The 27,543-nt window shown below is 35.0% G+C and overlaps 1 protein-coding gene across 2 annotated transcripts; it reads left to right on the top strand.

Moving 5' to 3' along the window:
* The first annotated feature begins 98 nt into the window (after positions 1 to 98).
* Positions 99 to 27,543, top strand: LOC126969417 (TBC1 domain family member 16). 2 transcript variants are annotated; one of them, XM_050814824.1, is made up of 7 exons: positions 99 to 176; positions 15,490 to 15,686; positions 17,471 to 17,972; positions 19,606 to 19,750; positions 20,777 to 20,883; positions 22,792 to 22,973; positions 23,893 to 27,543. In XM_050814824.1, the coding sequence occupies exons 2-7, from the start codon at positions 15,512 to 15,514 to the stop codon at positions 24,084 to 24,086; spliced, it is 1,305 nt and encodes a 434-aa protein (XP_050670781.1). In that variant the 5' UTR covers positions 99 to 176; positions 15,490 to 15,511; the 3' UTR covers positions 24,087 to 27,543. The 2 variants fall into 2 exon arrangements, with proteins under 2 accessions (XP_050670781.1, XP_050670780.1); XM_050814823.1 differs by lacking the exon at positions 99 to 176 and adding an exon at positions 5,939 to 7,113.

Genomic DNA, 27,543 nt, shown 5'->3' with positions numbered 1-27,543 from the left:
ACCTGGATATGTCAAGCAAATGACAATGTCAGGTTACAAAATTACATACAAAAATTTTGAGCAATAGAAGGGAGAAATCAATAGTTCATATTTTTCAGTTTCATTTGATAATATCTTTAAAATAAGTGAGAAACTGTCACTTGGGACCAACACGTCGCGTCGCATCGGTTGTGAACGTAATGTATATAATTATAAATTATATTGCCGGCAATGTGGTGTGGTCGTTGTTGGACTTTTGTATTGCTTCATGCTTTGTAAAAAGATTGATATTAATCTTTTATTGCTCGTATTATAAAATGTGCGCAATAACTCATTTAATGCAGATGTGATAAAGAATTCCAACATTATAAATAATGTGTTAATTGTTAATGAAATCATCTCATATATTATACCTCATTGAAAATTTTTCACATTCACAAACAATCAGTATTTATGTTCAGTAATTTAGTTTGTGACAAAACTTAAGATTTATCAATCTACATAAAAATAATCTGATAGATAGTTAACAACTCTAGTTAATATACCAAGTATAGTTACCTAAAATTAAGTTTATTTTTTTACCTCCTAGTTTTCAGTAGTAGGGAAAGTTAGAAAGATATAAAAATACTAATAAGTTATTCATATTAAACTATTATTTTAATTTGATTTCTGAACGACAGGGGACACATCATAGGAAAATCAAATCGTTGTTTTTATTTAATTCTGAGGATTTTCATATTTATTCCCCTTTTAACCCTACTCTGGACTTCCTCAAATAATTCAAGACCAAAAATTAGCCAGATCGGTCCAGCCGTTCTCGAGATTTAGCGAGACTGCAGACACAAAACAGCGCCCCCCGCCTTAAAATGTTCGCCTCAGTTCGGCGTGCGTTCGGCGCTCGCGCAGCGTTCTCCCCGTGCGTATTATTTTACGTGTAGTAATAAAATGCTTATAACTAGGGTGATTTGAGTGACTGTCACTGAAAGCTATTGAAACAAGCTATAAGACTATGTTTAAATTATTCATATTGTGTTTTTATTTTATTTCACACAGACTTTTCTTTCGATAATAAGTGTAAAAATAGGTATATTTAGAATAAATAATGATAATTACTTGTTCTATTTACTAACTTTTATGTATTTGTAATAAGCATTATATGTTCTTTATAATATAAAACCAAAATATAGATGCCTTTTTAGAGACTGAGCGTTTGGAGATTAAATAAAACAACTGCTTGACTGTGAGGAATATGCGGAAGAAGATATTTATTACTTGTTATTTGTTATTATTTGTTACTTAAAAAATATTTACAAGTTTAGAAAATACACACCAATACTAAAGCTTACATTTTGACCAATAGTAAAACGTTTCATTCAATAAGAATTGAGAATAATATTATGTGTTCTATCTCGCTCTAAAACTAATGCTATCTCAGTAAACCGGCCAGCGAGCGCGCGCTTGTGTAAACTCGCGTCGAATCTCGATCATCCGATGTCAATGAGCATTTAGCACCTACTCTGTCGCTCATTGATTAAAATTGAATGAATAGTGATCGACGCCCCGACGCATCAGTCGAGTACGCTCGGCCTTGCTGAGAGCTTGTGTAACGCGGAGCATATGACTGATCACGTGAGTATATCTGCGGTCTTCGATAGAACGTGACGATGCTAATACTTCGATGAGTACTGGTGATCTGCATGATTCTATGACTAGATGTACAGCATTATGAAATGGTTCTTATCAGAACTAATATTAGGGTATATAAAATAAAATGTTCTTTTCAGAACGAATCTTTCGGCATACGCTTATTACAGTTAATATGCACGATTAATATTTCTATGATCTATAATGCTACGAAGGTATTACATTATAAGTTAGATATTAGACATTTGTATTAATTGATATTATTGGTTGTAGGTACAGCTACACCTTCATAGTAATATTTTGATATATTCCTGCAGAAACATACCCACGAAAATGATGATCAACAGAAATTGCTCGCGTTAGGAGCTAAACGAGGTTTTTCCAAAACGATTTTATAAATAGATATTTAGCTTCTAGACTTTTATTTATATACCATTCGGTAGGAAATTTAATCTAGATTTTTTTTAATAATACTAGATCAGATTATTTATAAAGTCCAATACTGTTTGAAGCAAAAATTAGAATGGGGTAAGAAATTCATTATAAAATTCTTAGATTTTTAGCCTGTAGAATTTGTCATGATAATTTATGTTTTCTGTTCATACAACATCTATCAAAATGGCAATGAAAAGACCTTTTCAGCAATATATAAAACATGTACACCATAAAACAAAAACTATTGAAAAAAGGTATATGAAACTGGCTGTCGTGGACACAAAACCATTACACACACACATGCTTACACAAATGCTTACGTGTATTTACGTTATTATTACACGGGTGCTCTAATTCGCACTGCTTGAGAATTCTGAATTTCTTAGCATTTGCCTTTCTTGTGGTATATTGTGTAGCTTGTCTTACTCAGTGTATATTTAACGAAAAAAATAAATCCGCCTCCCCCCCGCGAGCAGACATAATATGTCTGCTTGCCACTCAACGGTAGTGTTTTATACAGACATAATACGTCTGCTTGCCACCTCGGGAGCAAGCAGACAAAGCAATTGTAGATTCTTAGGTATAACTCCACAAAGAACAATCTTCGTGCGCTGACTTGTAAAGATAAGACGTCGAATGTCGGTGGCTTTGTATCGTAACGAATCAAAATCTGTATCGGATTTCATTCGTTTATAATTGCATAGGTAAATAGACCATCTTGTACACGTAATAAGCGCTAAAACTGGGTGAGGTAAAACAGTGCAATACGGCACTACCGATCTTGCGTGTTTGTAAAATCAAGTGCCCATTGGCACTGTCCGATGTGGAAAGGAAAATGTGGAAATCCGTCCTCTCTCAATGTTTTACCAATGATAGCACAAAAAATTATTATAATTATCGTTTCTTTGAACATTTGATCAATCTGTTGTTAACTTATTGCCTTACTAAGTCAATTAATTGCAAAATAATTTGTCTACTCTAAGAGTTGCTCTTTATGAAATGAATATTACTATATTTTAGCTATAGGCGTTATATATCTTTAGTCATGCTTGGCCTGTAGTATAAATAAAAAAAAGGCGGATTTATGGCGCCAAATTCAAATATTGGGCACGCTTTTAAGAATTAGGGATGTCCGATTCTAGGAATATTGAATTATCGAAATCGATATTTTACCTAACCGTTGGAACTAAGCATACGGATATATCCGGAACTACTACAACGCTTATACCATAAAGGAATTTAAATGAAAGATGCTGTTTTATTGGTTATGAAATATTCCATTTCCTGATATTTTTTGTAGTTGCATAGTATTATAAACATAGCTTTCAGTATCAAATTAAACAAGGTTCATTTTATTCTCAAAGATGTACATCTACAGTTTTCTTATTTCCAATTGCTGCTTCCCATTGCCTGCAACTGAAAATATAAAAAAAATATATTTACTCAAGACGCTGCCCTACTTGTGTATCAGGGATCGGAGAAAATTGCAACACCCAATCCCACTCAGTAACTTGTAGTTTGTAATTCTATACAAACTTACTGTGGCATGCCAAGTTGTACTACTGCCAGGAATTAACTTGGTACTCTTGGCATAGAAATTCAGAAGCAAAACCACCAGAGAATAGTAGTTTTCATACATCCAGATAAACTTTCTTAAAAAAATTACGTTGAGTTATAAATTTATCGATACTTGAATAGTAGTAGTAGCAGCACTACTGTTTATCTTTAGGTATATAATATTTAGAAAAAATTATATTAGAATATAATTGTAATTATTAAAAAAAAAATTAAATTTGTTCTCACCGAGCTTAATCGATTAGCCATGAATTCTCTTTTTCGTCTCTACTGGTTTCTAACCGGCATATTTCACAAGAGACTTTGTTCATATTTAAGTAATATTTTTACTGTGTTACACTTACTTTGTCACTAATTAGTTACCACAAATGAAATGATTCAGGGATATAAACAAGTTTGAACTAATTTACACATACAAAACATAAAATATACAAAGAGCACTGGAGCTTTTTCTATTCGACATAAGTTTGAAATAGTAAATACAATATGGCGACGAAGTATAATCCGGTTAAGTTTGAAAGCTAACAGTTGCTTAATACGTAGTGGATTTCGGCTATCTCCGTTTTAAAAGAATTATAGCCGCCATATAAAATCACTGCATGTTTCATAGAATCACTATATTCTTGGCTGTATTTTAGCTTCAAAGGAATCATTAGAATCGTATTAACTGTGAAACTGACACCGGATATGAACTGAAATGAATATATAAAAAAACAAGATAAGAGTACCTCCACGCGATGGGCGTTATTAGTTTTAATGGATAAAAGCCCAACTCATTCAGTAATATAATTAAAAAAATTACGGTAATTTTAAAAACTAAAAACCTGCCCAAGTCTGCCTTCTAGTCAATGCAATGTAGGTAATATAGGATTCACTCTCACTTTAATATGCCTCCATTTCTAGAATGGGTCCCGACAGGTACAAGGTTAACTTACTAAGATAAATGGAATCGCGTATGACGATTTTCTTATTTTAAGGTTTCGAAACGCAGTCGGGTTTTTAGTTTTTAAAGTAAGCCTTTTTTATAAATATTGTAATTTGTATTAATCAGTTAAATCTCTTGGGGCACTGCCGAACTCTGTGTGTTCGTAATTTCAAAGATTCAATAAACTTGCCTAATGTCAAATTAAAAAAAGACAGAATGTCAAAACTGTCATTTGGATTATTCTTACAATAGGTATCTTTAGGGTATATCCGGTTAGGTTGACGAGTCTATTTACAAAACCATCAAATCCTTTACAAACACACGTCACAGTTTTCAAAGAGGATGCAAAACTACGTAAGTTGGGACTGCCTAAGTAAAAATTGGAACTTAGTTTAGTAAGTAACGTGCAGTGATTTGACATAAGTTTGAAATAGTAGTAATTACAGTATGGCAATTGGCGAAGAACTATAATCCGGCTAAGTTTGAAAGAAAACAGCTTAAAATGTAGTGAATTTCAGCTGTCTCCGTTTTTTACAATATTAAAGCCGTCATCTATCAATTTATAAAATTTTAATGACTGCACGTTTCATACAATCGAGTGAATCGCTTTTTTGTTAGAGAGTTTCACTAGGCTGACGGTTTTTATTAAAAATTTCAAATTTGAGTTGATACAGAAGCGTGTTAAAATGCAATATTTGGTATGGTTTTCTGACGAAACGAGTTCTTGAAACTACCGAGGATAAACTCAAGCCCAGTGAAGTGTGAGTTTATATACCTTATTTCAAATACCATGTTTAGCTCAGATTTTTAAGGCTCAGGTTTGCCACTATTTGCTGTGCTCTTTTAACCTCGGATTACGCTCACAAATGATTTTAGGTTGTGCCTTTTTTTTAATATATTCTTAGATTTTTCAGTTTGAAAAAATAATGCGTGCGAGGTATTCGCACCGATCACCTAGATAAAATAGATTTTTTTTTTTTTAATTATGCAACATTAATGTATCCCGAGGTTAGTTGATATTAAAATTAATATCGTCGCGGGTGATTCATCGTCATAATATTAATTAGTTTCCAAGCTCGTTAAAAAAGCCAGGTTTCAGTGTAGAATTCTGTAATGTTATACTTATGTTGCGACTATACGTCATTGTGGGCCAATCCATGGCCAATCCACGGTGCGGTCCCTAAATAGGCGCTTTTCACTTTAAATAGGCGCGTAATTTAGCCCTTGTCTTACCCTCTGTTGTTGCAAGCTAGTGTGGGCGGTATATCACAACAACACCAGTTCAGTTATAATCTAATTTGCCCTTTTTATCTATAAAATATTATGTATATAAAATATGCATACTGATAATAATTATCGATTTATTTGCTTTGTTTTCAGGTAAATCTAATCAGAATGTTCCAATTGCGAAATGCAATCAAAATAAAATAGTTTATTACATTCCTGTACATTTTTTATAATATAATAGATATAAATAAGGAAGCGTGGGGAATTGTTCTTTCTTCAATAAGGCCAAATACTCGACACTCGGCTCGCAGCTGGTACGACTGGCCGCGAACTGTGAGTCGATCAATACGAGCGTTTGACGTTATCATAATAGCTATGTAGTGTTTGCATGCGCGATGGTCGATACGGAGACAGTATACACATAGCGTTCAAATGAACACGCCGCGTATACCACGGAAACGAGTGTATGATCCGTGAAATGTGAAAACAATGCCGCTACCTGAACTCATTAAGAGAGCGTCCAGTTATTTCCTCGGCCTAGAGTTCGACGAGGAGCCGCCCGATTACGTCGACAATGAGATCCTCTTTTGCAAGAATAACGTGTGCGTTCATCCGCCAACCATAGCAAGACATGAATTGGATATTGTCCACCATCCAGGCTATTTAACAATAACCACCAAAGTATTTACAGATCAACACAACAACTCGAAACGGCCAACGTTATTCCTTAACTGGATACCAAATACAACGTTGCGGAAATGTCCGTCAGCTGTCGAAACAGGCTCGAGTGAAGACTTGGCTAGCGGAATCAATAAACCGTCCCATCCGAAAGATATACCGCAGCTGCCAAGCGGGACGAAAACTCGAAAATACGACAACGCTTTTTCGGATTCATCCGACACGATCAGTTTAAATTCTAACTCAGATAGGCACAGCGTTAAATCCAGTGATACAAGATACACACAAAATTATTCGACTCAAGATCGGTCTTCAAAGCAAACTGTTAAATCCACAGATTCAACAAGGGATATAAGTTTAAAGAAAGAGGAATCTCAGCAGATATTAGATTACGATAGGCACGTTCGATCGCAGTCTATGACATCAGTGAACATTACAATTGCGAATCCGAATATCGAGAACGTCGACCTGACCCCTGACTCTGTCACTGGAGGTTGTGTCCGGTCATTATCGATGAGTTCGTGCGACGAGTGTAACCCTAATTGGATGAGTACACCGGAGTTTCTTGCACTAAAACATAATCTAGTGTTTCCTGACAGTGTTCACAGCTCTCCGGCTCCACAAAGACGGGCTCCGTTAAAATGCCGAAGGTAAGGGTGTGTTTACTTTGGCAATGCTTAGCCCAATGACAGACAGACAAAAATTGTTAAAAATGTTATTTTGATGTATACCGTATATATGTGTGTGTGAAAAATGGTAATTTCAATATTACATACAGGCTCTCAAATTTTATTTATGTATATCTATACATGTAAATTCTAAGATGATTAATGGATTGAACTTTTAACTGACGGAAATAATGTTATGAATATTTAGTCCTAATTTCTCTAAGTTTTGTTAGTTTACATGCAGAAAGCACAGACTCTCTTCAGGAGTTCGGAGTCATCGGCTCTTGAGATGCCTCGTGTATAGGCGAAACATGTGTCGAATTATCACATTATAACCCGGTTATTCTTCTTCCGGTGATTCTTCGGTGGAGGATGCGGTTAATCTTTCACATCTTGGGCCGCACGGCGGGCGGGTGTTTATCTATATATATAAAAATGAATTGCAGTTCGTTAGTCTCGCTAAAACTTGAGAACGGCTGGACCGATTTGGCTAATTTTGGTCTATAATTAATTGTGGATGTCCAGAGAAGATTTAAAAAGTATAATATGAAAAGGCTGAACCGGTTTGTATGAAATTTTGTCACCCATCTTTGATCAACACCTATTTTTGTATCGATATTTATATTATTCTGTCCTCAGAACCATCCACAGAAATACGGTTGCAAGATGGCAATCGAATATAATAATTATTGTTGTTTTATGTACGATTTAATAACATTTGGTAGGTCTCAAAATCGGTCGTCATCTATTTTGTATACCACAAAAATTTTAATCATTGTTTTTTTCTCTTATTACTTTATATGGTAATACAACGTTTGCTGGGTCAGCTAGTTCATAATATTTAAATGTAAATTCTATGTAATTGATCGTTTCCTGGCACGAAATTAGTATAAAAGAGGCAGTAGTTGCCAGCTTCTAGATAATTTGTGAGTAAAGTTTGTGAATTAGTATTATATAATTTAGTGTAAATTTATTTTAGTAGAATCTCTCCTTTTTCTATTCCCTTACACCTAGTAGGCTAATCTCACAAGGTTTAACATTTAATTAACATTAAAAAATATTTTATTCATATAGAGACCGTAATCGAACCCACATCTATGCAACGATAGGCCATCAAGCCAAAAAAATTAAGAAGCAAAAGTAAATAGCTGTCTAACTATTGCAGTTTATGAGAGCCTGATGACAGACATGTGGACGGAAGGACGGACAAAAAGCAGAATCTTACTAAGGAACCTGTTGTTATCATTGTTAGGTACGGATCCTAAAGCTCCTAAAACATGTTCTAAACAATCATTAACAATAAAATTTAAAGAAATAATTATCATGACTTTTGCCTCTCAATATATTCTTGATAATGTTATATGTACGTACATAAGTGAATTTGCTAGAAACTGTCGTAGCCATAATGTTAACACCAGGAACAAATATATACTTATAATGCCTACTACTCGACTAAGTAAGTCTTTTGTGGGGCGATGTATATGCTTTTACAACAAGATCCCAGAAAATGTTCAAAACAAAAGTATTACGATAACGTAATACTTATTTATTTGAATAATCAAAAGAATTGTTAAAAAACGTTTGTGTAGTTAAGGTTACTATAACATAAATGATTTTCTTAATGACGGCACTGATTGGGACCGCCCACAAGCTATGAAATAATAAATTTTATTGTACGATTTTACATTGTTTTATAGTTTTATATAAAAAAGAAGCCCGCTGAGTTCGTTGCGCCCGTTCTTCTCAGGTATGAGGCATACCTTTTGAAATGGGTAGTTTTTGACTTTCAATAAGTGATTTTATATCCTATTTTGAATAAAAATATTTGAATTTGATCTCTGAAAAGTTTAATGTTATAGGCGTATAGACGACCTAAAAGCCTAATTATACGTTGACTTATTTAATTGATAAGTCAATTTGTGCTTCAGCTAGTGGTTTGCTAGTTTAATATTTAAAATACTAAGCTGATGCCAAACGCGACTGATTGTTTACGACCTGTCAATCAAAATCGGTTACACTTACATTATATTCGCTTTCCTTTTCCATCTTGCTATATCCCCATTAGATATGTTCTTCTCTCTTGCACTATTGCATGCCTTGTTTTAAAATTTTGTTGTTTTAAACCAGTGGGAGGCACCTTTGCACAGGATGCTAGATTATGGGTACCACAACGGCGACTATTTCAGCCGTAAAGCAGTAATGTGTAAGCATTATTGTGTGTCGGCGCCGTAGCTAGTGAAATTGCTGGGCAAATGAGACTTAACATCTTATGTCTCAAAATGACGAGCGCAGTTGGAATCGCCGCTAAGAATTATTGGGATTTTCAAAAATTCTGAGCGGCACTGCATTGTTTTATCATATCGATTACGTCCTGCTGGTCTTGTCCCTTATTCTCATAAAAAAATAAGATCAACACAGCTTTAGATATGTCGCTTGAAGTGATAATGTAAATGTGTCATGCGTAATCAGTTTTTAATTATTAATACCCAGTTATATTCAGTTAAACAAATTGTCTTTTATAACAACATAATATAGGTCGAGCCAATAATATTGTTATTTACTAATAGATACTACTACTATTACTTATATTTAATACGTAAGTATCCATCAATACTCCATTTGGAACTGGAAATGTTTTTTTTTTACGAAAATAAGTGACGGGACGCGCAGGACGTTCAGCTGATGGTTGACCCCGGCCATTACATTGCAGTTCCGCTCAGGATTCTTTAAAATCCCCAAAAATTCTGAGCGGCACTGCAATTGCGCTCGTCACCTTGAGACATAAGATGTTAGGTCTCATTTGCCCAGTGATTTCATTAGCTACGGCGCCCTTCAGACCGAAACACAATGTTTACACATTATTGCTTCACGGCAGAACCAACTGGTAAAATCGAGTACTTAATTAACCTATCTTCACTTATATTATAAATAGGTTTGTATGAGAATTTGTGTTTTTGTATGTTTGTTTGTAAATTTTGTAATATTTTCACACAAAAACTACTGGACCGATGTCAAAAATTCTTTCACCATTAGAAAGCTGCATCTTCAGTGAGTTACATAGGCTATATTAGATTAAAAAAATAGGGATCCCTAATAAAAATGCAATAATACAACCCAATGTGTCAAAATATTATCATAAAAATCAGAATCAGTCAGAAACTATTGATGATACAACAAAAAAATGTTCTACAGTATTATAGAAAGTATTAATATCTACAAAAAAGTCCGAGATACTATATGTCCAATTACTGTAGTTATGTTACTATAACTACTTTTTTACATTATAAAAGTTGATAAAAGTACCTACAATAATCAAACCACATTATTCATACCTCTTCCCTTACCATAATCCTTATCCCATTAATTATAAAAACTAAGTGAAATAAAACTTTTATGTTAGCAAAAATAAATCTATAGTGCTTAGTAGACTTTCCACTACCACGAGATCACTATATACGCTATTGCAACCGCGGGATATTGCTAGTTAAATATAATATACTTCATGCCTTTTATAATATTTATTAGTGACCCGGTCGTCTCTCGCGTGTGTCCTGCCCGCGTATGCCTAGTTGGCACGTCATAGTGAACAAACCTCACTTACAATGTAACTGAATGGGAAATGTTCGATACCGACCACCTAGAAACCCAAACTCAACCATCAAAAAAGTCTTGAAAGTAGTATACTCCGTAAACCGTAGGATGCTGTAGAATTTGGTTTATAATTAAAAACATTTTCCAAAAATTTTCACCTACATGTAATTTTTCATCTAAAAATACATTTTATCTTTCAGTGCTCTCTGAACAGACTTAGGCACCGTTAAGAATCGTCAAACACTAAATCTTAATGCTAAGTATCGGCAAACACTGGTTAGAGTCCAGATATAATATTATGTAATAACTGCGTCATGCTCTTGAACGGGCGCTACTTGTGGTGGCTGGTGATCTTGTTATCGAGAACTTTGCATTGAGATTGCATGCAAGGAGATTGACCATATTATTATATTATTGGCGAGACAATAATATATTTTATAATTTAGTTACATTTTTACATTCAGTTTGGGTCTAAAAATAAAGTGCTAATCACTTAACAACAGGTGACTTAACAACAGGTATGCTATTCACACATTTTTTCCTCTTATAATTTTTATATTTCTTTATTCTATTATGAGAGAAATAGTTGAAATGCGGTGTAACCTTGTACCAGAAACTATATCAACCTATTTAAGTATTTTCTGTGTGAGCTTGAAAACGCTCATCGTAGTACGGATAGGCGGCCGAGCGCTTTATTCTGTTAAGTTAATAGAGTTATGAACTGTTTTTAGTGAAATTAAGGTTGAGGTATAAATTAATATTAAAATTCATATATATTTCTTCCCCCTTATAAATGACTCCCCCCGGTAGTCATTTAAGAAAGGGGCGAGAAATTTCATTACGATATATTTTTTAAATAGGCTGAGGGCCGGTCGCTTCATTTTTTTATGGAAGAGAAGGTCAAACAATCGAACGAGTCACGGTGTTGTTAAGTGATCACCGCCGCCCACATTCTCTTGCGACACTAGAGCAGTAACAGGAGCCGGCCATTTAGAAGCCACTCCCATGGTGTCAAGAAAGTCATATGTATATGTTTTATTAACCTTTACCAATTCTTTTGAATTTCGTAACACACATTTGTTTTGTACATTTTTTGGTATCATGTTGTAAAAGGCATAATTATACATCGCCCAATGGATATATTATTTAAATATCAGTACTTTATATGTATATACTTAAGCCATATGTAACCAACTTACCTATATACCTACCTAAAAAACACTTTTATTCCCACCTCGATGAAAAATTGTCTTTTAGTCCTTGGTACGAGGGACAAAAGTGGCCGATTCGCTCCCGGCAGGATGACTTTTCGTCCCTCGTATAAGGGACTAAAAGCGAACTTTTCATCCAGGTGGAAAAAAAATCGTATACGCAACATGTGATATAAGTAGGACATTTCCACCCGCGATTGTCTTATTTATCCGCGTGTGTGAATGACCTACTTTTCTCCCTGGGTGCGTAATATACTATTAGAGACGCAGCCACGCAAAATCTTAACTTATCAGGATGGAACTATGGTCTATGACCATCTGATATGGAATGTTTCATAAATGGTTACCTTTATGTTTTAAATGAATACGAAGCAACTTTTTTAATACGCAGAAAAATTCGTGTGGTATCCAGGACGTTGGTTCTGATGAGTTATTTTTCATTAGTTACTGCTCGAGCTGACTTACGCGTAGATACTATAAAGGAATAAAAATTGTATGCATCTCGCATCACAACAGCCTATATGCTGTCCCGACCTCTTGTTAATACGACTTACTTGACTTGACTTAAGTTCGTGTATCCCCTAGCTGGGGCAGAGGGCATCTAGAGAGCAACTCCATCGCGATCGGTTCTGAGCATCTCTCTAAATTTCACTCTAAATCTTTCCGATGTCTTTTGCTTCATCAATGATAGTGCGCCGCCATGTTTGCTTTGGACGGCCACGTTTGCGTTTTTCTTGAGGGTTCCAGTCTAGGGCTTGCCTCGGTATATGGTTGGGATCCCTCCGGAGTGTGCGGCCTGTCCAGCTCTATTTGCGGCGTATTATCTGTTGGCAGATTGGGATTTTGTCGGGCCAGTGAATACCGAGGATATTTCGAAGGTATCGTTAACGAAAACCTAAAGTTGGTGAGAGATGGGCTTGGTGACCTTCCACGTCTCACAGCCATGCATCAATTTGATCTTCACGTTTGACCGGAATATTTTGAGCTTAACTGTGTCATTTTCCGTGATTGCCATACGGATAGGAGCCGTGCGAACGTTGGTCGTGCTTTGGCGATCCGTGAAGTGATTAGCTCTTCAGTCCCTCCAGTCTCTGACAATACAATTTCTTATTAATATAAAATTAAATTAAATCTATGTTTGCATTTCGCCCTGACATGGGTACATGCAGACAAACGGATAAGGAGAGAAACAGTTGATAAAAATTCTAAAAATTGTTTTTTTTGATTCGGGAACAGTACAAACTGTTGTAGAACACACAGCAAATATATTCTTTTTAATGTTCAACGTAAAGTTTTTACATACTTACGGCCGTTCCCAATATATTATCTACAGATAGAGATAAATTACTACCTTCTACTGTCAATAATCTGAAGCTGTCCCAATATACCCGATAAGTCATTCTTATCGCCTTATATTGGGATGAGTGAATAGCAATTTCTATACAAAATTTATATCGCTGGTAAGCTATACGTCGTCCCATTGACAGACAGCGTGCACGGATAACACGAGTTACCGTCGATAAGTTTATTGGGACAGAAAACTCAACGATAGTTACGATTTTTATCTCAATTAGGCCACAACCGGAGATAGACTGAATATTGGGAACGGCCCTTAACGCATATAATATAATATAGCTGTATAGTTTATCGGTGACAAAGAATAAGTCCGTGAGATGTCATGTTTATAGTATGTATTAGCAATGTGATATTCTAGGTCGTTGGTTCACTTCAGGTCATTGTTACAATCACGACAGTTAAAACAAGTGGAAGTTCCCATAAAATTTCTTAGTATGGGAACAAAATTTTTTTTTATTTTTTTATTTAACTAATAAAACCCCTATCGTTACAGAGTGACCTATTGCGATACAATACAGAGTAGTTTTGTCATATTGGCATACAACTGTTATAAATTACCACCTAATAAAGAATGATTTCCACTTCTCAAAGTCACAGGACGTAACTAAATTGATCAACTCTAGCATGCCAATGAGTTTGAATAAGATAACACATGCAACTGTTGTCTATTCTCCAAATAAATGTAATATTTTGTTCGCTAAGGCAAGACTTCATGTTATAGAAAGTAGCATCTCGCAACTTAGGCTAGTTAACAAAGTCAAAAATGTCTTAATTCTTGAGAATGCTCCTAAAAATATGAGCTATGGCTCGTCCAATTTGGAATGGCGCCTTAAAAATGTATAGAATACATATTGTATTAGCAATTAGCCATTGGCGTACAATAAACAACTAGACTAGCAAAACTCTGCCTACGTGTTTATTAGACAGGTGTGTTTCGGCCACGCTCTGAATATAACGCCACGCAACGACAAAGTGTACCGGGAAAAACTGTCCAGATAACAGCATGTCCAAACATAAAAAGGGTGGAATGTCGTATTTCAGGTAAACAAAACTATGTAAACTAACTTGACGTTTTTAATTATTTTCCTAAATAGTTCCATTTCAATTGCTAAAACAAAATATATTTCGCACCATAATCAATGAGCTTTTTATGAGCGCATACAATACTTAGACTTTGAAAATTACTGACACGAAATAAGGTGTTAATTTTAATGTAATATTATGTTTAATGTTATGAATATTTTAATGTTATCTGTATAAGTTAATGTATACGTATACGCCGCTCGGACATTTTTGACGACCTTTATTAGGCGATTGTGTGTCTAGTTTGTATAGTAAGTACATCAATTCATTTAGCACAATAAATTGTAACAAACTAGTAAAAATACTGGGCAAATGAGACCTAACATATTCAATTGCGCAATTGTAGTGCTGTTCAGAATTTTTGGGGTTTTTCAAGAAACCTGAGCGGCATTGCATTGTAATGGGCAGGGCGTATCAATAACCATCAACTGAACGTCATGTTCGTCTTCTCTTATTTTCATAAAAAAAAGAAATGGAAAAAGGATGGCATTTGGTTTTTCGTTAATAACTCAAATACAAAGGAATAATAATATTTAAGTAAATTTGAAAAAAGATTATTATTGATAAAATGCAAAAATTCAATAAATTAGCTATGGGTATGGCCGCTAAAAGACGGTGTACCACATAAAATATTTTTTTTAGCAACAAATATTAATAAAAAAAAAATAATAAATTATGGTACCATCCAGACACTTGTAAGAATTAATCCCCATAGAGAAATAATTTAAGTTTTGAATTAACTATTTTTTCCGATCTCTGTTAACTTAAATGACCACATAAAAGCTCACATAATATTATCTATAATTTTTTTTTGTATACACATTGGTACTTTGCAAAATCACGAGATAAAGTTAATTAATGTTTATTATTTAGTATATAATAATTTTTTAAAGTTAACAAAAATAAGTTTTTTTTTGGTTTCCTTTTCAGAAACGGCTTAACCGATTTGAATGCAATTTTCACTAATGTATTGTTTTCCTCGTACGATTTGGTGTTTGTTACAATCCATTCGGATATCACAACCCAAAAATTATATTAACCCCGACAAATGTTTACACATTACTACTTTCGCGGGCACCTCATCATCAGGTCAACCTTAATTATTGGTTTGTTCCAGATTTTCAGTGGATCTAAGTCAAATGCGTTCGCTGAGGTTATTCTTCAACGATGACAGCTGCACCTGCGGGCAGCTGGTAGTAGCCTCCAGGGAGTCGCAGTACAAGATACTGCACTTCCATCATGGCGGACTTGATCATTTGGCTCAAGTGCTGCACCGGTGGCATTCTATACTGCACAATATTAAGTTAACTCCAGGCAAGTACAAGACTATGTAGATTATTCTCAATAATATTCTCCTCAGTACTTCGATTGAATCGATTGAATACAACGAAAAGCAGCTTGAATCGTCGACGATCAAGTTACCTCCGATCAACTCTATTCTTGCGTAGGGATGTGGGCTGTTCCTGCAAATTGTACCGCACATATAACGGGGAGTGAAGAGTCGAGGTTGCGAGAATTTTTTTGCCTCTCACAGAAACTTTCTAAAAACAATTACCGGCGGCAGTTTTCCCGAACCAATCCACTAGATTATGGGTACAACAACGGCGCCTATTTGCTGTGAAGTAGTAATGTGTAAACATTACTGTGTTTCGGTCTAAAGGCCGCCGTAGGCAAATGAGACTTAACATCTTATGTCTCAATGTGACGAGCGCAATTGTAGTTCCGCTCAGAATTTTTGGGTTTTTCATAATCCTGAGCGGCACTGCATTGTAATGGGCAGGGCGTATCAAGTACCATCAGCTAAACGTCCTGCTCGTCTCGTCCCTTATTTTCACTAAAAAAATCCTAACTATATTGGACATAACTATGGATAGATATGATCTTGTCATTAAAGGGTGATAGCGATGTATCCGTAACTAGAGATACGTTATAACGTCCATTAATTAGCCACGACAGTTGTCTGTCGGTTGAACATGATACTCGAGATTACTTGAACTTTTCATCATAATTTAACTTTGAACTTGTTGGCACACTCCCAATAGCTGACTTCTAGCTATCGATGACATGATGTTTTAGAAGAGTCCGTTCTTTGAAGGCGGAGGCTTTGCAGTGCGGATATTTGTAGTGATGATTGGGGGGTGACCACCAACCAACAACTGAGTCCTATGCCTCAGAGTAGATAATAAAACTACGTACCTTTGCTCTATCATCAACGCCGGAACATTAATTCGACGAGTGTCACTCACTAATTAGTCATCATTCAGGCAATAAAGTAATAAACTTGAGTTGCAATAAACAATGCAGAGAAATACGTAAGGGTTACTTAAGAGTGAGAAGATCATATTCATACCCTTTCGTATGGCTTTTGGTAATAGTAGCTTAGATCATTTATAAGTTTCCATCTAAACTCTTGCTGTTAGACAACGCTACGACAACAGGCCAGGTTTATTTAGTGTGCATAACAGCTATGTCTTACACTCATGACACGTCAGTCAATTTGTTTTAGTGTACGTGTGTTGCTGAAAATTGATAGAAATAGAGGCTAACAATTCGCCAGTATTTTTTTCGAGGTGTTCTAGCTTTTGAGTTTATCTAGACGGATAAATTAAACAGTCAAAGACAAATAAATTTTATTCAAATAGGCTTAAACTAAGCACTTTAGAATCGTCATTATAATTACTTAATTTAAATTACATATCTACTAAATTTACCATATGTTCGGAAAAAGTAGAGCTCGTGAGAAGAACATACAAGATAGAAACTTAAACTAGAAAAGACATCAATCTCTATAATACATTAGTAACACAGTAAATTATTGGAAAAGACAAAACACAAATTAATATGCATTAAAATGAATATAAGGGACATTTTAAATAATAATTTATACACAAATAAAATTTGAAAAACAAAATTTTATGAACGATGCGGGATTCGAACCCACGACCTCCGGCGTTCCGTGCCGGTGCTCTAACCAATAAAATAATTCATAAAATTTTGTTTTTCAAATTTTATTTGCTTATTAATCCTAGAAGTGAGGGTTATCACTTTAAAAACATAACATATTGTTTATAATAATTTATATTTAATTTCGTTTTCAGGTTCGGAGGAGCCAAACCTACCCTATAGACATTTTATGGTATGCAGACCAGAAGTACAAAAGTCTGAACAGCATCCAGAGGAAGGCAAGCTGCCAAAAATCACACCAGAATTATTTTACGGCAAAATGATGAACAGCAAAGGAGTTATAGAAGACGATCTGTTTCTACGAAAATGTGTTTTCTTTGGTGGATTAGATAAGGAGTTAAGGAGAGAAGTCTGGCCATTCCTTTTACATTGCTATCCATATAATTCTACGTATGACGAAAGAGAAATAATTCTCCAGATAAGGACGAGGGAATATGAGGATATAACCAAGCGACGCCTGGAGAGGATGACTCCAGAACAACACGCCAACTTCTGGAGAACAGTTCAGAGTGTAATTGAGAAGGATGTGGTGAGAACGGATCGTGGCAATCCATTTTTTGCTGGAGAGAATAATTATAATGTGGAAATAATGAAAAACATTCTACTGAATTATGCTGTTTACAATCCAGTACTGAGGTAAGGTTGAATTTAATCTGTTTTCTAACGTTAAGCAACTTTTCTTCAATAATTTTAAATTTTAATATATAAGAGGAATAGGGGCCAAAATGGGGAAAGGAAAAGTCATCCAATTTAAATGTAGATATACTTAATCCGATTTTTGTGTACAAACAACATCCAAATCGTCTTTTACTTCTCTTCTTCGCTCTTTTCTTTTGTCCAAATTATAAAGATGCAGTAATAAAATTTGTGAAATAAATTATCGTTTTTTTGATGTGGCCAGGCACTTCGTCGTAGATCGAAAACGAAGTTTCATCTTACAAAGCGAACATTCACGTACAAGTGTAGCCGTAGCATTTGAGATGTGTAGGCGGATTTGAAGTCTTATCGGTTTAGAAATATTGAAGACAGCGTTTCTCATGCAATATGTAATTTAGCAATATGATTTGGGAAAACATAGTCATATTCTTGAATTGTTAAAATCATTTTTATATTTTGACGATACATTTTGGAATATAAGCCTGTTCTTACGTCACTCAAGTAATCAGTCACTCAGAAAACTTATTATTCCTAAGGTCGTTTGAGCCTTAGCAGCTATGATAACATAAATAGATAAGAATAAGTAACACTTATTTCCTTCACCACCACACAGCATTTATCGCTAAAAAGCCTCACTGAGTTTCTTGCACCCGCTACAAATTTCATTTTTCACCATTTCATTTGAAATGAGTGCTAGATTTTGATATTCAATAAGTGCGCAAATAAAATTTTAAAACAAGACCTCTCGAGTTCCGTGCGAGTGCACTTCCAACTGTGCCAACCGTTCGAGTGACGTATTGATATGTTGATAAAATCTTGTATGCTTTGTTCAACTCTCAGGTTGTGGCTTCATCTACAGGATCTACTTTACAGTTGATAACCTGCTCAACCCCAATATTATCATTTAAAAAACATATCAAATTATTCAATAAGTGATTTAAAAACTTGTAGCCACGTTGGCTTTCACAGAGCTGGTATTGGTCCTCAAGCTTACGATGATGAATGATGGATGATAAAGAAGAATGAAAGTAGAATAATTGAAGTACAGTAAGACAGTTTGAGAAAAAATGTAATAAAAGAACGGTGTTCGATTTTTTGACGTCATGGAAAAGGAAATATTGAGGTGGTTTGGTCCTATTAGGAAGTGCATGAAAGTAGGTTTGTTGCTCAAATTCATAGAACTAATTTGGATGGCGTTGTATAGTGTGTGTACATATATGACGTGGACTGGTAGTAAGACTAATAAATACTAAAAGCAAACTTGTAAAGAATGGCGAATCCCTACGGTATATTCAGGTACCTGTCTATTTTTTTTTGTGAAAATAAGGGATGATACGAGCAGGACGTTCATCTGATGGTAATTGATAAGCCCTGCCGATCATCTTAATGTTAAGTCTCATTTGCCCAGTAATTTCACTAGCTACGGCGCCCTTCAGACCGAAACACAGTAGGCAATGTTTACACATTACTGCGTCACGGCAAAAAAAGGCGCCGTTGCGGTACCCATTATCTAGCCGGTATCCTGTGCAAAGGAGCCTTCCACTGGTAAATATATATATTCGGTAGGTGTACTTGAATGTTTTTTTATATTAAAACTTACTATTGTTTGCAGCTACACTCAAGGAATGAGCGATCTATTGGCACCGGTCCTGTGTGAAATAAAATGCGAAGCCGAGGCGTTCTGGTGTTTCGTTGGTCTCATGCAGAGAGCCATATTTGTTTGCACCCCCACCGATAACGACATGGATAATAACTTGGTAAATGTTCATAAAATGTCAATAATTTTAACAAGATATATGAAAGACGGAGTGTTGGTAGGCAACTCATAAGATGGACCGACGATCTGGTCAAGATATCCGGAATGCGTTGGATGAGGGCACCGCAGAACCGATCGTCGTGGAAATCTTTGGGGGAGGCCTTTGTCCAGCAGTGGACGTCTTCCGGCTGATGATGATATGAAAGACAATAATTAATACCAGAAACAAAAACATACTGGTAACACTATCATGCTGAGTTATAAGATAAATAATTAACGGTCATTACGTTCAATTTTATAATAAGCCTTTATAAAACATACTGGAAATGTCGCTCAATAAGTTCAAAGCTTATACAAAAATCCTATTACAACAACGTAATGGATTACTTAAAATTTAAATGAGGAACTGTACTTAATGGTAGGCTTCGTCGTGCTCGCTCAAATGTCATTCCTTGTGGCGGCGTTGTTGGTTGGATTGTTCTCTTCCCTAAAATGTGGTAGGGGTAGGCGATGGCTGGTACATATAATATGTAATGCACGTGAACGGGCGCTACTTGTGGTGGCTGGATGTTCCAGAACTTTACTTCACACTTAAAAACAATGAAGCCGTGTCAGGCATCTTCAAAAATTGTAGATAATTATTGAACGAATATTTTCCTTCGAAAGATTCATTTTCGTACGTAACCTGACAGATTACAATCGACGCTGTGACTAAACAATAGCATTAATCCTAATACTTTCAACTGTTTTGAGATTCAAAATTTAAACACATTCGAATATAGAACAGTTCAAAATTCAAAATTGCCGGGAAATATGGAAACGAAAAAACTTAAAAGACATACCTCGTATCCCTCACTTCTCAGATTTTATTTGTACCAAAAATTTATTGATGATTAATGGCGCGGGACTGCAACCCCCGCTATGTCCTCTCAGTTCCCGTCCGAGCGCTATTACCAGAGTGTGTGTTTTGTGTATACAAATTTATTTTAATGACGTAAACTTAATGTACCTAATGTTTTGCTTACAGAGTTATCTTCGCGAGTTAATAAGGATAATGTTGCCACACTTTTACAAACACTTGGAGAAACATATCGACGCTATGGAATTGTTGTTCTGTCACCGCTGGATACTGCTGTGAGTTTGAAAGTTAATATACAGAAAAATTCATTTCTAAACCGGCGTTACTCTTACAGCAATACGTGGCTCTGATACTTCTCACTATAACCCAAAAAAACTATGGGCGGGTTCTCCCCAGTACCTACCAGCTTCTTCCATTTAACCGCATACAACGAAGAGCGGCTCGAATCATTGACGATCAAGTCATCTCCGATCGGCTTGATTCTTTGGTATTGCTTAAAGATGTGGGTTCTCTCTGCATATTCTACCGCATTTATCACGGGGAGTGCCTGAGAGGAGCTGTTCGGGTTGATTCTAGCGGCCTAATTCCACCGTCGCACCGCACCGGACATTACGTGAAAATGCCAAGTACCACTCGCATCACGTTGACGTCTGACATTCTATAACCGCGCATTTTGCAAGAAATTCCCCGAACCGATACGACTTTTTTCCTTCAAGAAAAGAGCATACTCCCTCCTTAAAGGCTGGCAACACACCTCTTGAACACTGGTGTTGCGGATATCCATGGGCGGTTGCCTCACCACTCACCATTCCGTGAACCCCTTGCCCGTTTGTCTTATATTAAAAAAAAACAAACACAATACCATTTTACTGGATGTAATTATTAGGTGCATTTGTAATTTCTCAATACCACAATACCACATACCCTCTCATAGTGGCCAATTTCCAAAATTATGTATAGGTACCTAATGACTATTTAATCACACGTTCGTATTTTAAATGAAAAATTTGACTTTTGTTTCAAAGTTTTCCTAAATTTAATTACAGCATACGTGCCATTTTGTTTGATGACTTTTTGCCAACTTGTAGGCAGTGACATGATCTCATTGCTGTAGAAATTTTGAAACTTCTGATAAAAGAAAGTGATAAATAGTTTCGACAATCGTCTAGTTTTTAACCACTGCATAAATAATTCTGAAGAGACCGAAATAGCTGGAAATCTGAAGGTGCACGGTTAGGGCTATAATATGACGGACGCATAAACACCTCCCAGCCAAACTCTCTTTACTTTTGCTGAGTTACTAAAGATACCTAAAATATGTGGTCGAACGTTGTCTTTTTTTCTTTCTTTATTAAATTCTGGCCGTTTTTTCTCAACTTCTTGCTTTAACCTCGTCAGCTGTTGTCAGTAGAGATCCGAATCGATGGTTCTGTCCTTCCAACCCACCATACACACACCATCACCTTATTGCGATTTAACACGGGTTTTGCCAGTCTGTGAAGTGTGATCAACCTTTGACAAAGACCTTTTTTGGACTTTCTTGTCGCATGTGATCCACTTCCAGTGTTGTAGATAAAATTTTATACAGAGATAGTTGGTGATAGTAAGGAATTAAAAGTGTGTTAGAGATATAAAACTTAGTAAATATAAATAATAATTACACCTACCTACTTTTAGTGAGAAACCAGAAACATCGCTCCAGCATGGTTGTAATTTAGAAAAAAAATATATAAAAAACGTGAAGTTACTGTGTGCTTTGATTTTAAAATTTGTTTATAAACAACGTCGGCACTTAACGTTTTACTTATGTCTTGTCCATATAGGTATTATAAAGACCATAAACCAAAGGTCTCTCTTCTCTTTCCCGTTATGTATATCTTGCATTTAAACCTTCCGTGCAAAAATATTGCCTCGCTTCTGTAGTGCATCGGGGATGATTGCGACGGCGCGAGTAGATTGTTTTGAGGCAACTATGCGCAAAAGATGTAATTATCTGGTACGCAGAATGAGGGGCAGCACCAACGGTTAGACTGAAAATTGTTGCTCTATCTCTAATGGAATGGAGAAATAATGACTCAAATAATAGTAATAAGTAGTTAGTTTAGTTTTTTAAGTCTAAGTAACATGATTTGGAGTCTGCAGCTACTTGAAAATAAAGTTTTATTATTATTATTACATAAAAGGTGCTTCAAACGGGAGTTCACGGAAGCGGTTGCGCTACGCATGTGGGAGGCCTGTTGGGCCAACTACCAGACTGACTACTTCCACCTGTTCCTCTGTCTGGCCATTGTCGCGGTCTACGCCGATGACGTCATCGCACAAGATCTTAACACTGACGAAATGTTGCTGCACTTCAGCTCTTTGGGTACGTTTATATATACAGTCGCATTTAGAGAAACCAAATTACACTATTTTGTTGTCTTACTTAATCGTCATGTAAATTCAATGACATATATAGAAATTTTGCTTTGGAAATCTACTGTCTATCTAGTCACTGAATGTTTTAATACGCAGTTATAACAGGTTTATTAGCCAGAGCTGAGTAAATTTCTAATAGCCATTGTTCGCATACTTTCCTGACTTCTTTTTTCGTGTGAATTCTTTCGTGCAATTCTTAGGGCTGTTGACTTGGTCTCTACATTTCCTTTCCAACCTCAAAAACATGTTAATGAGTGCTCGGAGGAGCTGTTCAGGTTTATATCAACAGCTGAATTCCACCACTACATCGCGTGAAATATGTAAGACAAATATGAAATTTCACCTGCATCAAGTTGATATCTGGCATTACCCAACCACGCGTTTTGCAAGATACTCTTTACCTTGAACAGCCAGTTTGAGATTTCATCTGCCAGCTTCTGTATTCCCAAACCGATACAACTACTAAGACCCCTTTAACGTTTTTTCGTACCATAGTTTTTTTTGTAAACATACTTTCATATTATCTCGTCTACGCCACTAACTGACCAAAGTGACAAATTTATTAATTACTAGCTGACCCGACAGACGTTGTTCTTTTCATAATAAAAAAAAAACTCTTGTGGGTGGAATTTCGTAAAATCCGTTCTGAGCTGACCTCTACTCGGCGAATGGAATATTCCTACCAAATTTCAAGTCTCTACGGCTTATGGTTCCAGAGATATCGTGATGAGTGACTATATACGTGGAAATCTCTTATATATATATAGATATAGATAATCCCATCATTTGAAGCATATGAAATTTAAATGATATTTTTAACAATAAAATTCTGAAATAATAAAATAATTAATTGTGCACCGTTTCAGCTATGTACATGGATGGACGACTAATACTCCGAAAAGCTCGAGGTCTTCTTTATCAATTTCGCCAATTAGTCCGAATTCCTTGCACTTTAGTGGGAATGTGCCAACGATGTGGCCCAGGAATATGGGACTCGACTCACCAGCCTAGCGTAGAATGTACCGGTGAACATGATTTTTGTGAATATGCTGTGCAATAACGTACTTAAGAGCGCAGGTTAAAAACGGCGGTTTGTCTGGTATCGGTCTTATTATATACAGATACAAAATGTTTCATAGACAGGGCTTTTGAAACTTTTGTAAAATTATTTATAATAAAGCTTTAAAATATTTGTTTATTTTCTATAGCGCTGTAAAAAACAGGAGATCTCTACAAAGTTGGTTTAATTTTCTTAAGGAAGAAATTACAACCGAGGTTGTAATATAAAAATCTATTATTTTGTATCGACCTAATTAGAAATGAATGAGGTGGTCACCTCATAATGAGTAGTTACTGTAGCCCATGTTCCCTTACATAACTCTCTTATACCAGAGAATGGTAAAGGTGAGTTTCAGAATGTCATGAATTAACTTGTTATCACGTCTGGGATTAAAAAATATACATTTAATTTGTACCAAAATTTATGGACGATGTGGAACTCGAACCCGCGCTTCTTGGGTACTCTTCCGAGCGCTCTACCAACTGAGCCAACCGTTGTAAGAGCGATCCTAATATGCAATTATAAGAGTTGAGCAGGTTATCAACTGTAAAGTAGATCCTGTAGATGGAGCCTCAATCGGAGGGTTGAACAAGACATACCAGGATTTACGGTCGATGCGACTCAAGATACATAACATGAAAAAAATTACAATACAATATTATTATAATATTACCATGATGTTATTTTTAAATATCTGTTTTATATTAGAATAAACAACAGCGAATATTAATTATCTATCTATTAGGTTTTTAACTGTTGATTTGTTGTAATTGTACTTAAATACGATTTTCGAATGTGTAACACTGATCTAACATTTCACAGTCATATCAAACATACTGTGTTCAAAGAAATAAGAATTCAATACTTTTGAAATACATAAGCATAATTTTGTAGTTAGGTAAACATTAAGTATGCCGAGTGCGTATTTTTGCCCATATTTATGCACGAAAATAGGGAAATGTTTTTGTATTTTTAATATAAAATTATATATATATATATTGTTATAAGAAGGCGTTAATACAGGCGCATGAACATCCACTTTTAAAGGTCATGGTGATTTTAAAGGTACGCTATGCTATGGGTCGTTTTATGATGACGTGTTACGACTCAGATCATATCTCACTGTTATGGGAGTACTAGTTACATTATTTACTCACATAAAAAATGGTTTTCAATAAAATTTGAACTGAAAAACACTTCTTACTAGGTTCCAATAACTACAAGATCTCCAATAACACATATCGACAGTTGTATTCCTTCTTATAATCACACTGAACATTCTCAAGGAATGCTCAGAAACTGATGAAGCATACGATATACCTACCTCACGACTCATTAATAGCTCTAAGGATTGTTCTCGAATGATGTCGAACAATTCAGTTAATAATATACAATAAACAAGTAAACAGGTTGTTTATGTAACAACAAGTTATCTCATACTCGACCGTAATATCCGAGATACGGTCGAGATTCCCTGAAGCCAGTGGGTACGTCGAACTATAGTATCGACCTGTAACAGTAGGTAATAATCATTTTCAAAATACATACCTAACATACAATTTTGCGAATTTAAATTAAAACATAGTATACGTTTACATATTCATATATAACAGGTCTTATTCTAATTAAAAATTACACCTGTACCTTAAGACCTAGGTATCATATAAATATCGTATCGCTTTGTTTTTTTATTTATTTTTGTTATACCTAAGTATTATAAAATGTTCAAATCAATTTTAGGATGAGTCTGTCTGTGTTGCTGTAGGTAGCTCGATAAGTATTCGTATTTATGTACAAATTTAAATGACACTAATATGGTGATAAGATAATATATGTGTAAAAGTATAATGGAATACCAAATTGACTATGTTATTGTTGTTTAATATGTCGCCAAAGCTCGGGGCACATGTGGAAATAAGATTTCTTTTAAATGTATATAGAATATATTTAATTAAATTTGTTTATACACTGAACTCTCCAAGTAAGGAATGCAAGCGCGAGCGATAACACGATATTGACAATTCAGCTTCCGCGTTTTACAACGTTTTTAACGAGTTTAAGCGTTTTTTTAAAAGCAGCGTGGAATAACATTAATATTCAGTTTATATATTGTGATGATGACAAAATATGTATAGTGAATATAATGTATTAGATAAGGAGTAAAATATTTAAATCAGCGCGGTATTTGTACCTGTTAATTATTATAATAAACGAATTGTAAAATAGTTTTATCTATAGTTGCATTAAACGTATTCATATCAAAACAGGAACTCTTCTTAGGAGGGATTATTATTATAGGTATTCATTTACAACTGTATGATATCATAATTCAAATATGAATTTAAATATCTACTAGTTTACAAAATAAACAAATTATGAAATTTTATGTAAGAACAATACAATGATCGATTTTTACTTTATATTTGCGCAGCTTAAAGTAAAGATCTTTTTAACACAAAAATATGTTCCATAAGATGACAGAATTCGTAAATTAGAGAATTCAATAGTAATTTAAAGAAAAATCTTTGCCTTTAGATATGCTGTATTATATTGTAAGCAGCGTTTATAGTCATCTTAGTTTATGAAGTCTTATATTATTTTGCCTGGGAATTTCCACATTAAGTTTTCTGTGATACAATTGACTTGCTTGTAGACTTTGCTAAATATTTATTTAGTATAATTATTATTTAGGGCTCAATTAGTGCTTTCATTAGGTTCAAAATAGTCAGTCATCTTTTTTTAATAATTATTACATAAGTTATAAATACCTATTAAAATTTTATATTAGATATTATTTCGATCGCGCACATACGTACCAGTATTTGTAACCGTACGTACCATGAGTAGCAATTTGATCGTTTTATGTATCGAGCCTCGAAGTCTCCAATAAGTGAAGGAATGTTCATACAAAAAATATTTATTACATTTAAATCTTAACAGTAGCTCCGAGTGACCAGTAGTGCAGATAATGCGCGCTCATTCGCACCACGCCCCATTTAGTAAGGGGAGCTTCGGCACCTAGTTACTTAACATATTACCTGATTAATCAGTCTAAACAACCAATTTGTATAACCAGAATTGAGCTGTATTATATAGGTATTATTTGTTCTACTCTAGCGTGTTGAATAAAAGATTGAAACTGCTTTACGAATTAGCTATACATTTAAAAAATTTTAAATCGAACCAGTAACGAAAGAATGATATTTTTAGTTTACAGTTCAGTCTAGTCAACGTTTGATTGTTCTAGATTTATTATAATATTTAAATACAGATCTTTCAAGAACATTTTAAACTGTTTCGATGACGAAACGTTGTAAATAACATGTGCATATCAGTCAATTGTCTGTTCTGTGTCGTGGGTCATTTGTATTATGGTGTTGTTGTTAATGTTGTGTTCCATATTAGTTTATTTAGGCCATATATAATCATTATTATTGAAGTAAATGTTTTGAGCATG

This window comes from Leptidea sinapis, chromosome 18 (assembly GCF_905404315.1).
Source record: "Leptidea sinapis chromosome 18, ilLepSina1.1, whole genome shotgun sequence".
Lineage (NCBI taxonomy): Eukaryota > Metazoa > Arthropoda > Insecta > Lepidoptera > Pieridae > Leptidea > Leptidea sinapis.
Note: the sequence above shows the minus strand (reverse complement) of the source record. Positions and strands in the feature narration are given on the sequence as shown.

Bases quoted from the DNA above. Each gene is read 5' to 3' on its own strand.
- LOC126969417 (XM_050814823.1), top strand. From the start codon at position 6,275: ATGCCGCTACCTGAACTCATTAAGAGAGCGTCCAGTTATTTCCTCGGC. The intron at 7,114-15,489 runs GTAAGGGTGTGT...GGTTTGTTCCAG, and splicing joins GCTCCGTTAAAATGCCGAAG to ATTTTCAGTGGATCTAAGTC. The intron at 20,884-22,791 runs GTGAGTTTGAAA...ATTACATAAAAG, and splicing joins TGTCACCGCTGGATACTGCT to GTGCTTCAAACGGGAGTTCA.